The sequence below is a fragment of the Lagopus muta genome, chromosome 1 (genome assembly GCF_023343835.1).
Source record: "Lagopus muta isolate bLagMut1 chromosome 1, bLagMut1 primary, whole genome shotgun sequence".
NCBI lineage: Eukaryota > Metazoa > Chordata > Aves > Galliformes > Phasianidae > Lagopus > Lagopus muta.
This window is the reverse complement of record NC_064433.1, coordinates 50,413,384-50,424,295: the sequence shown is the minus strand read 5'-3', so window position 1 is coordinate 50,424,295 and position 10,912 is coordinate 50,413,384. Positions and strand designations below refer to the sequence as shown.

The 10,912-nt window shown below is 55.0% G+C and overlaps 2 protein-coding genes across 5 annotated transcripts; one reads left to right on the top strand and one right to left on the bottom strand.

Annotated features, from left to right (window-relative positions):
* The first annotated feature begins 291 nt into the window (after window positions 1–291).
* Window positions 292–7,809, top strand: CDC42EP1 (CDC42 effector protein 1). Of its 2 annotated transcripts, none has more exons than XM_048961120.1 (3): window positions 292–602; window positions 2,810–3,633; window positions 4,308–7,809. In XM_048961120.1, exons 2-3 carry the CDS (start codon window positions 3,198–3,200, stop codon window positions 5,102–5,104), a joined length of 1,233 nt encoding a protein of 410 aa, XP_048817077.1. In that variant the 5' UTR covers window positions 292–602; window positions 2,810–3,197; the 3' UTR covers window positions 5,105–7,809. The 2 variants fall into 2 exon arrangements, with proteins under 2 accessions (XP_048817077.1, XP_048817085.1); XM_048961128.1 differs by lacking the exon at window positions 292–602 and adding an exon at window positions 1,634–2,594.
* A 117-nt stretch (window positions 7,810–7,926) lies between these two features.
* LGALS2 (galectin 2) lies at window positions 7,927–10,096 on the bottom strand. 3 transcript variants are annotated; one of them, XM_048961157.1, is made up of 4 exons: window positions 10,001–10,096; window positions 9,477–9,559; window positions 9,150–9,309; window positions 7,927–8,141 (listed from the first exon to the last, which is right to left on the bottom strand). In XM_048961157.1, the coding sequence occupies exons 1-4, from the start codon at window positions 10,004–10,006 to the stop codon at window positions 7,995–7,997; spliced, it is 396 nt and encodes a 131-aa protein (XP_048817114.1). In that variant the 5' UTR covers window positions 10,007–10,096; the 3' UTR covers window positions 7,927–7,994. The 3 variants fall into 3 exon arrangements, with proteins under 3 accessions (XP_048817114.1, XP_048817106.1, XP_048817099.1); XM_048961149.1 differs by having other exon boundaries at window positions 9,916–10,043; XM_048961142.1 differs by lacking the exon at window positions 10,001–10,096 and having other exon boundaries at window positions 9,477–9,907.
* Between the last annotated feature and the right edge of the window lie 816 nt (window positions 10,097–10,912).

The window sequence follows — 10,912 nt, the reverse complement described above, 5'->3', positions numbered from 1 at the left end:
GGGACTTCCCACCCAACATGGTCTGGAATGACCCCATGTTATCACAGAGGTTTTCACACACCTCAAGCAAACTCCTTTCCTTTGCCAGCCTTCTCCAAGCAGTTTAGCAGAGGCCTGGGCTTTCCCCTTCCCCCAAATTCACCCGGGGAAGCAGGAGGCAGCCAATGCTGAAGGAAAGGAAATGGCACTGGGGAAGCAGGGCGGCGGGGGAAGGAGGAGGGGGGGAGCAGGGGGGAAGGCAGAGAAGTTCCTGAAGTTTTCTGTCCTGGATAGTTGGAATAAATCTCATTTTCTCCGGTCTCCGTGCCGGGACGAGGATTGGCTCGGTAGTGCCGCAGCCCGCCCCCTCCTTCCCGCGTCCCCTCCCCGCCAGCTTCGCTCCCTCGCTCCCGTGGCACCGGGGCGTCAGGCACCCAAAGAGCAGCCTGGGGAGCCAAGCTTGGGGGGACGGGCGTGGGAAAAGGGGGGCGCACCTCCCCTTCCCCGCTGGGACGCAGCGCCGGTTGTCCTCACAGCCAACTTGGAGGGACGCACGGAGAGCGTCTCCCAACTTTTCGGCCGGAGGAAGAGACAAAAAAAAAAAAGAGTGGCCAAAAAAAGAGGTATTAGTATACTAATTTTGGTATGGATGTGCGGAGAGATGGGGGGTTGTATCGGAGGAGAAGGGGAGGGGGTTGTAAGAAGGGGAGTGAGGAGGTGGGAAAAGCGGGAGGGGTGGCAAAGCGATGGGGACGGGGAGGATGTGGAAAAAGAAAGGGAGATGGCAGGAATGCGACTGGAAACGGGGAGGAGAGGAAGGAAGGGAAAGCGGGAGCAAAGAAAGGGAAGCAGGGAAATGAAGGGGACCCGAGGATGGGGGAGAGCAGCAGAGCCCCCTCCTCATTGCTACCCCATTGCTACCACTCTCACCCCAGGAAGCTTTAATTTGGAAGTTCGAGAGCACAAGAGGGAGTAGGGAGGGGATGGCTGGAAACGTCCCAGAGAGCCTGCTTGGAAAAACACCCTTGTTATAGGCAGAGATATAAATATATACATAACAGCAGGCAGCACAGAAGCTGGACTTGGGATTGTTCATCCACTGCTAGGCGCTGCTCCAGGATTGTGGGAGAGCCCCAGCCCATTGCCCCCTTCCTGCCTGCATGGATCCCAAAACCCCGTTTCTTCCAGTTTTCCCTGTCCCAGAACAAAGTGAGCAGCTGGAGGAGACTCTGCCTCTCCTTCTCCTCCTCCTTTGGGAAGAGGGAGTTTTCGGCGCTTGGAAAGGCTGGGAAAGGCTTCCCGGCCGCCCACAGCCATTTCCAACCTCATCCCCCTTGTTGAGACCACCCCAGACTTCTCCTCTCCCTCTCTGGAGCTTGTCCCCTTGGGGAGTGTGCTAAGAGAGGAGGAGGGGGGAGGAAGGGGGAAAGAGGGCTGTTTTCAGCAGCTCTAGCCAACAAGACATCTGGATTATTTTCCCCCCCTTGCTGGTTTCCGCTCTTCCCAGCGAGCGGAGCAGCTCCGGCCATTCCTGGCGGGTGGAAAACCAGTGGAAACCAGCCGAGCTCAGAGGGGACACAGGGCGGGAGGAGGAGGAGGAGGAAGCTCCCGGCCATCGAAGTGAGGGGGCTTCCCGCAGCAGGGAGCTGGGGAAGGGGAGGTGGACAGGCCAGTCAGCTGGACAAGGCTACCATTGCCCAGTGGAGGAAAGGAGAGCACGGGTCAGCCTTTGCCCTGGGAATCATGAGTTCCTGCAACACTTGGGTGGAGGGAGGCCAGAGACGTAACAGAGAGCCAAGGATCCCCATTGAGGGTCCACAGACCTGGGAGAGGTGTTCTTCCCCTCCTCCCAGCTCCTGTGCCTTGTGCCAGAGGAACACGTCCCGCCACCATCCTCCCATTCCAAACCTTCCTTGTGTCCCCCACTCTTGAGGCTTTGCACAGCCACAAGAGCCATGGGACTGAGGATAGGCAGGAAGCAATGCTGCCACTGTCCTAGTGTCCTCACTGGTGCCACCAAGGGAGGCAGCCAATGGTGGCAGCCTCCCCGGGGGGAGGTGTGTTTTCCCTTCCCAGGCATTAACCCCTGGCAGATAAGAGGGGCCCCGGGTGAGCAAACAAGGCCAAGGCAAGGCGAAAACACATGTTCTGCCAGGAGAGCAGCCCAGTGCCCAGGGCTCTCTGGCACTTGCTCAAAGGTGACATGGGGACACAGCTAGCAGGCAGAGGGCATTGCAGGGGGAGATTGATGGAGATACAACAATGGGGTCTTCGCAAGAAGGGGCTGAGTTGTGTAGGGTTTGTGCATCTGCCTTTGGCATCCTGACCACCACACACTGCTGGGGCCACACAGATCCCAGCATCCTCCTTGACATCCTGTTCCCCTAGAGGCCATGCAGCCCCACGGTCATTGCCCCAGCACTGCAGCCTCCAGCACCGCCTGCCTCCCCCCATGCTCAGCTGCTGCATTCTGCATTCACGCCCCAGCAAAGTACCTTGGGATCCAGCCAGGGAAGGACAAACAAACCAATACACAAATATTGCATTTTTCCCTCTCTGCTCCTCCTCCTCCCTGAGAACTGTGCCATACCTCAGGCCTCACCCTCTCCTGAAGGGTTTGTCTGAGTAGTGAGAAGCAGGGAGAGGTTTCTCACCCCATGGGGCAGGGCATGGGGAAGAAATCCTCAGCCAGGATTGCAATGGGCAGAGGGAAGGGCACATTCCTGGGGACACTTCCCCAAGGCCAGTCAGCCCCATTGCTCCCAGGAGGAAAGCCAGTGAGACTGGGAAAATTCTCTCCAAGGACTTCACCTTTCTTTGTTTTCTTTAGGAAATCAAGAAGCTCTCCCAGCCACCCTGCAGCTCCTGGCACCCACCTGTGCAGCAGTTCCCAACATTAGATCAGCTTCCAGTAGCATCTGGGATGACCACAGACCCTCCTGGGGACACCTACTTGCCATGACCATCGTCATCACCGGGTGAGAAAGTTTCCTGAAGAACTCACTTCTGCCAAGGCCACCAACTGCTGGGACATCCCCACGCTGGGTGACTTCATGAGCGTAACGTAGAGCAGGGACACAGGGGCAGGCAGCATTGCCACCAGATCAAAACCAAGGCAAGGCGATTCGCACCTCCTGGTGATGGGGATGTGACAGGCCATCCCGTTGCTGGAAACTGGTTTTGGGTTCTTTGGAAGGTGTGGAACAAGGAGGATCAAGATGAGCCTGGGGAAGCTGCCAGTGCTCAGCTGGGTGTCGGGCTCCCATGGCAAGCGGCGGCTGAAGTCGGAGCTGACACCAGACATGATCAGCCCACCGCTGGGGGACTTTCGGCACACCATGCATGTGGGACGCGGCGGGGATGTCTTTGGGGACACCTCCTTCCTCAGCAACCATGGCGGGGCTGAGCCAGCCAAGGCCAACAACTTTTTTGCCCGCACACTGCGTCATGTCCGACGGACACCACAGAGGAGACGGGGCAGCGGGAGCCAGGCAGGAGCATCACCCGAACCCCCGGCCATCTCACCCATCATCAAGAATGCTGTGTCGCTGCCACAACTCAATGAGACAGCATATGACAGCGATGGTGGTTTGACCAGCAAGTACTCCTTCAAGAATGCCTCAAACAGACTCTCCAAAGCACACCAGACCTACGGTGAGTGCAAGGATGGGGGTGGTAGCTGATGCCCAGACACCCTTATGTCCCACTGTGGCAATGCCCATGCCACAGCACAGCCATCTCCACCTCCGTACTGAAGCCCCCAGCAGCCCCCAGGTGTCCCAATCCCTTCATCTCCATGTGTCCCTCAAGGGTCTTTATCCCTCCCTTTCCTGCTGTTCCTTCATCCCATCCCGCTGGCCAGCATTCAGGAAGGCCCCATTTGGAAGGGATGTGGGATGGGTGGATGGGACAGCTGAGGGGATCTTCTCTAGCCTCATAGCACTGGGCTGTGACTCAGCTTTTTTCCAGAGGCTGAGGCCAAAGATTTCAGGAGGGTCTGGGTGCCTGTGGCAACCAAGGGACATGGTTGGGCTCAGAGGGAAAGGCAAGCTGAGGCAATGCTGCCATCTCCTGGTCCCACCCACCCTGCTGCATTCCCACCGGCCTTTTACCATGCTTGCTGCCCGCCAGGAGACCAGAGCCCTGGGCTTTGGAGATAGCACCCCTGGGCTACAGTATATAGATGCCACTGGGCCCTATAAGGGAGGTAATCTGGCCAGTGCCACCAACCTCCACTGGCATCGGCATCCCTTGTCCCATGGCCACGTAGGCTTTGTCCCACCGTGGCACCCTGGCTGTGCACACCAACCATCACTTCTACTTTGCAGGGCTGGAGTCTGGGTTTTGCACCATCCCTCGTGTCCCTCGCCTGGAAAAGGCTCAGGAGAGCACCTTCCCTGGGGAAGAAGAGCTGGATCGCTCAGACTCCCTGCTCTCTTTCCGCCTGGACCTGGGGCCCTCTCTCATGAGCGAGCTCCTCCAGGCAATGAGCTTCTCTGAAACCAATGGGAATCAGGTAGCAGAGGATGGCCAAGACCCACCTGGCAGCTGTGTGCTCCCACATAGTGAGGGAACCAAGGACGGAGACCCTCCAGGACCAGACACATCCCATGGAGAGCTGAAGGCAAAACCCAGCTTCTGGGACCACTCCGGGCAGGCCGGCTCACTTCTGGGACTGTCCATCCGTGCCAATGGACAGGCACATGCCATTGAGCAGCCCAGAGAGGATCCAGCACAGGCCTCGGCACCAGGGGCAGTACCCGGAGGGACCCTATGGCAGGGGCACTGGAACGACTGCTCCATTGAGGCAGGAGAGTTCGAGCGGGCAGCCCAGGTCCTGGCTCGCCATTATGGGGGGACAAGCACCCCACGCAGCTCAGAGAAGGGTGAGGGTGCCCGGCAAGTCTGGACACGGGCTGCCTGGGAGAGCCCCAGCAGCAAATCGTGGCAGCCACAAGTAACAGCAGCCAGACCGTCCCCGGAGGACACCTGGGACCAAGGAGAGGAGGAGGACGAGGAAGACGAGCTCCCCAGCCTGCAAGAGGGGTACGTTGGCACCCGGGGGGGCCGCAGCAATTCTTTCGAGTATGCCGACGAGGAGGAGGACGATGAAGTCAAGGTGTGAATGGCCATCCCACCATCACAGCCCCACTTCCAAAGACATCAGTGCGGTGGTCATCACCTTCCTTCTTATCCCCCACCTCTGGTGGCAGACCCAGCAGGCAACTTCCTGGCCTTCACCATAGGGCAGCAGAGTGCAAGGCGGGCAGGAGGGGGCCCCATTTCCCGCAGGGCCCCCAGGTCTGGCAGGGTGCTGCAAGGAGGGGTGAGGGCTGTGCACTGCACTGTGCCAAGCTACAGCCCTTCTCTTTCCCTATTAGATGCCAAACAAACATTCCCATGTGCCAAAGAAACCCTCGAGCCCCTTCCCACCCCAACCCACATCCCCCCACAAGCAAACAATTTGCTCAGGAAAGGAAGCAGTAGTGACAAGCAGGGATCAGAGAGAGCCCACAGACACTGAGCTCGATCCCTTGGTGCAAAACCCTGCCCTGAGAAGGTAGGGGTGACCATGGAGGTGGCAGTGGCAGCCATGGAGGTGGCAGTGGCTGCACCAGGCACCCAGCCAGCATTCCTCTTGTGGTACCTTCCCCTTGCCTCCTGCTGCTGAACATCACTGAGGAAGTCTCTTTGTCCTTGCAGGGAGTCTCCTTGCAGCAGGGAGAGGGAGAAACTTTGTGGTTTGCCAGAGGTGAGACTGTCTGGGCACCAAATACTGCCTTAAAAACTCCCTTTCCCTTCAACCCACCTCACAACAAGGAGACTCCCTCTCTGCAGCCATTATTCCCCACCCTTGTCCCTCTACCCATCCCCCCCCCAAACACCCCTCTTTGCAGAGTGCCTTGTCCCAAGGACACACACGGAGGATGCTGAGTGCCCCTCTCTGAGCATCCCCGGGTGATGCAGCCACCCTGGGACAAGCGGCCTCCACGTTGCCTAGCACAGAAGCGCCTTTGTGCCGTGGTGTGGAGCCAAGATGTTCGGGGGCTGAGGTCACCAGAAGGACCCTCACAGCACCCTCCTTGTTCTCCGGGACAGACGGGGGTGTACAGTGGGGGGAGATGCCATTGGGCTGCGCTCCTACGTGGCTCACCCGCCGCCTAGTCCTTGTGCAGAATAAAGAGGCTCCAGCGTGCGCGTGCTATACGTGGGAGCCAGGCAGTCATTGCAGGCAGGTTAAGGGCAAGCCCTCCTCCCTCAGCCCCCCCAGAGCAGTGCCAACACGTTCCCAGCTCCAACCATCAGCACTCAGCAGGGCCATGCAGGGTCAGCATCCAGCCCGTGCCAGGGAGATGGCTCTCAGGATGAGCTCCCCCTGTTCTCTGCTTCTTGGACTGTGGCACAAGCTCCAGACCAAAGACCTACGTCTGTGAAACAGCCTTTCTGCCCCCACTCTGTACCCCGTGCACTTATTGTCCTTATTAAAGCAGTTTTGATACTAACTTCTCTGGTGCATCCCTCCCTCAGTTGCAGCAACCTTATCATCTTCCCTCAACCACTTTGGTCGAGCCACTCTGATCCCTGTGGGATTTCCCAGCACCTCTCCTATAAGTTGGGCTTGTTCAGCCTGGAGAAGAGAAGGCTGCAGGGAAACCTCACTGTAGCCTTCCAGTAATTGAAAGGAGCTTATAAGCAGGAGGAGGACTGGCTTTGTACGCAGTGTGATAGTGATAAGACAAGGGTGAATGCTATTGAACTAAAATAGGGAAGATTTAGATTAGGTGATAGGAGGAAAATTCATTACTCAGTGAGAGGTGAGCTGCTGACACAGAATGCTCAGAGAAGTTGTGGGTGCCCCATCCCTGAAGGTTTGAGGCCAGGTTGGATCCTTAGGCAGCCTGAGCTGGTGGTAGGTGGCAGCCCTGCCCATGGCAGTGGGGAGGAACTGGATGATCTTTAAGGCCCCTTCCAATTCAACATAAACATCACATGTTGACCAATGAGGGCAAGGAGGCGATGCTTGTCCTCACATTCAGCCCTCCCCTGCTCTTCCTCCCAGCGCTGTTGGAGGCATTGCAATCTCTCTGCTTCCTCATTTTCTGCATATTTCATTCTCCCTCCCCAGGGACATTGGGAACAGGACTGACCCAGCACACTCCAGGCCTGCCTACAAGTCCCTGCAACTGGCGTGATGCTTCTTAATTAGATCAGTGGCATCAGATAATCAAGCACTAATAGCCTGCAGTCCCATGTGAGAGACGCAAGTAGGAGCTGCCTAACCCACCCAAAAACACTCCTTCCTCACCGCTCTCCCCTGCCTCACTTTCCCTTCAAGCAGGCTACAGCGTGGTAATGTCAGAGTAATGGGTAACCTATCTGGAATGCACCAGCAGATAAGTGAGGTGAGATAAGGGGGAAAGCCAGAGACAACCCCTTATCACAGTAGGAATGCCAGTATGGGGCACAGCTGTGTTCCCATCCCCACACAGCCTGGCACTATACTAGCAGGAGGGCACACAGCTCTTCCTTCTACCTATCAGAGCAAGCAGCCAAGAGGAAATGGTGAAGCCATGCCCTGAGGTTCCCAAACCTAATGTTTAATTATGTACTTTTGTGGCACCAAATGCCACATTTCTCACATCAGTCTTTTTGTTCCCCCTCCTCCCCCCTCCTCTCCCAAAAATGTGGGTGCAAGAAGAAATGGTGCATTGTGACAAGGCTCAGCAAGCATTCCCTGAGCAATCATATCCTGTCTTCCTTTTCCTTTTTCTTCTCCACCCGAACTCCACCTCCAGTGTGTTTGGCCCTGTGCACTGCTCAACCCCACATCCTGGTCTGAACCAGAAAAGCACCTGGCCTTATCTAGCAGCTATTTCCTTTTCTGTTAGTGGACAAAGCTCGGTCTTTGCCAGCATCTCTCATAGAGCCACAGAGCCAGAGACCTCACAGAAGCCAGAGCAGCTGGAGCAAGCAGTCCCAGCTGGGTTTTTATTAGCACTAGGAAACGGAACTCATCACTCCACCTTGAAGGAGGTGACCTTGAATCCTCCATGAATGTTCAAGTAGCTGATCTTGTCATAGCCATGCCGGTTGGGGAACTCCACTTCATGCCCATCTGGTAGTTTCACCACAAATTTGTCTCCCCGGAATTCAATGATGATCTGCGAGGAGGAAAGGAGGAAGGGAGGGAGGGAGGAAGGGATGGCAGGAATTGGAGAGAAAAGGAAGGGTAAGCATCCACTCCAAAGGCATAATGCTACACATGAGGGTCAGACCTGGTCTGGAGGCTGTGCTGGGGGAGCTGCAGAAAATGAGCCATTGGTATTGAGGATCTGAGCTGGCAATCGGACTATGACCCGGGGACAGGATCTCTCCTGGGGTTGTTTCAGCTACTCAGGTTGTAAACTTGGAGCAGATAAACCTAAGTGCTGCCTTTGCTAAATATACCACATGGCTTAGATTTGAACAGAGTAGAATTAACCTGATGTTTTATTGCCCTCATCACAGCCAGGAAAAAGGAGTGTTAGCCGTAAACATGCTCAAACAGACAGAACAGGGACTCATCACTGATCACTGCAAATAAAAGGGACTTCTAAAAGCTGTCACTTCTCCACTGCTTCCCCAGCATTCAGCCATGACTGAGGAAATAAGACTCTTCTCCACAGCCATATGAAGTGGTCTACTCCCGAACACAGCCCTAGTAGCATCTTGGGACATAGGACAGAGTGAGACAGCATCCCTGGCAGGAGGAGAGGTAGGACAGATTGTCAGTGTACCCAAAAGTAGTTAGGACAGAAAAGTATTTGGGGACCAGAGAAGATAGGGAACCACACTGCTTCCAGCCCAGGTCTGGCTTAAAACCTGTGTTTGCATAGGAGGCAATTAGAGAGAGAAATAAGATACAGAGCAGCAAGATCCTGCTTCCTGGAAACCTCCTTTGCTTTCACACATCCCTGGGCTGGAAGCAGTTGTAAAGCCTGAAACAGAGAAGGCTCACACAGAGTTCCACTTTTCATTCGAAGGAGAAGAAATAGCAATCAGGATGAAAAAGCCAGATTATGAAGGAGCAGTAAAGAGAAAGGGAAGCACTGGGCAGGCAAGTAGGAGGATATGGGGTACAGGAATCTCTCTCACCATCCCACAACCCCACACCAGCACAGAGCCCTCACCTTGACAGTGGAGCCCTTGTGGAAACAGAAATGTTTACTGCGTTGCTCCTGCTGCCAGTTGTCAGAGCACAAGGAGTTGCAGACGATGACAGACTCTTTGAAACGGGGGTTGAAGTGAAGCGCCAGATCCGAGGATTTGCAGCCGAGATTGATGGCAAACCTGTGGGTGAGTAGGAGGAAGGTCAGCTGCGTGAGCAGGACAGGGTCTTGGAACAGCTAGGATCCAATACACAGTTCTGCCCCCAAAGCCTCCATCAGCTGTGAAACTGTTTCACACCGCCTGCTCATGAACTCACCTTCAGCGTCGGTGAGTTTCTTTGCACTTACCTATCAGCATCCTCAGATATATGGCCTTTGATCTTCATGGTGCCTCCAACCTTCCAATCCAGGTTAAACATTTCAAACGTTCCCTGAGGCAGAAACAAAAAGGGGTCTGTGGATTTCCATCCGCCATTCCTCCCCCTGTCACCACACTGCTTGGAGAAGGTGTCCCAGCCAGTAGAACATCTACTGTTCTCGGCAGAGGTTCCTCTCATGGCCTAAAATCATAGGCTTCTCAATAAGGGGAAGAGTGGGCTAAGTGCAGGCAGCACACGACAAAGAATGAGAAAAGAGAGGAGATGGTAACAGGCTTGCCCTCAGCACAAGGAAAGATAGAGCTTCAGAACAGAGGTATGAAGAGGATTCAAGCAGAGTGGTCCAACCCCCCATTTGGTGGACAGCACCGCTCACAGCCCAAGAAATGCAAGGAGTGAGGTCTTCATGCCTTATCCCATCCCTCACACAGCCTCGCTGACTGCATGCCAGCCTGAACACCCTGGGCAACAGCAGGCAGGAGCAGAAGCCCTTACAGCCATCTTCCTTGGAGGGCAGTCAGCAGGCAGGGAACCACCAGCAGTTTAGCTCAGAAATGCTTCATATAGATGACTTCACATCCCTTCACTTCCCTGTGGATTATATATTAACATATTAAGCAGACTGAGTCATGCACATATCTTTCCCCTAGGGATCAGCCTCTTTGTTGAATTCCCTATGGAGGCACCAGTGCACGTGGCACTTAGTGGTGCTACTCCAGCCACCATGTAGGACAAGCAGCTCCCTAGCTTGCTATGGAGGTCTGACCACCGCGTTCATTTCTATTCTTGCTGTAACAGCTCAGCCAAATAAAAAGCTTCCCAGCTCCTTTCTTTCTTGTGGCTCTAGATTCATCTCCAGCTCATGGATCGCACCAGCAATATGTGGAAGCTTTCTGCAATCTCCCATTCAAGTTGTACTGAATCCTAAACCTTTGAGATTCAGGAGCCAAGCACAGCAGGTTTGATAGCTCCATCCTCTATAACACTGAGAAACAGAAATGGGGAGCGTCACTCCACTGGTATCCTTGACAGATATGGGCTACAAGTCAGTAGACAGTTCCTCAGATTTGGTAGAAGTTGTTGGTGCTGTATTTCCAGAATCCAGAAATCAGTAGAAAAGCAAGAGGGAAGCTCAGAAGAGCAGCAGCCCCTCAATCCCTCCCAAGCCCCATCCCTGCAGAGAGCAGCTGGGAGGCAGTTCCTGCCCTCCCCCAAAGGCTCCAGATGTGACAAGAGATAAAGGCTGATAAGCACTCCTACCCTGGAGGTACTTCCTATTTATCTGTGACCAGTGGGCCATAAAGACCAGCAGGCTCTGGCAATTTATTTACTGTTGAGGTCACTGAAGTCGCTGGTGAAACTCCCCAGGGCTGAACTTTGGTCTGCAGGAGCAGGTGATGTGGGTGG

Bases quoted from the DNA above. Each gene is read 5' to 3' on its own strand.
- LGALS2 (XM_048961142.1), bottom strand. From the start codon at position 9,685: ATGAGAGGAACCTCTGCCGAGAACAGTAGATGTTCTACTGGCTGGGAC. The intron at 9,310-9,476 runs GTAAGTGCAAAG...ACTCACCCACAG, and splicing joins ATATCTGAGGATGCTGATAG to GTTTGCCATCAATCTCGGCT. The intron at 8,142-9,149 runs GTGAGGGCTCTG...TCCTCCTCGCAG, and splicing joins ACAAGGGCTCCACTGTCAAG to ATCATCATTGAATTCCGGGG.
- CDC42EP1 (XM_048961120.1), top strand. From the start codon at position 3,198: ATGAGCCTGGGGAAGCTGCCAGTGCTCAGCTGGGTGTCGGGCTCCCAT. The intron at 3,634-4,307 runs GTGAGTGCAAGG...TCTACTTTGCAG, and splicing joins CAAAGCACACCAGACCTACG to GGCTGGAGTCTGGGTTTTGC.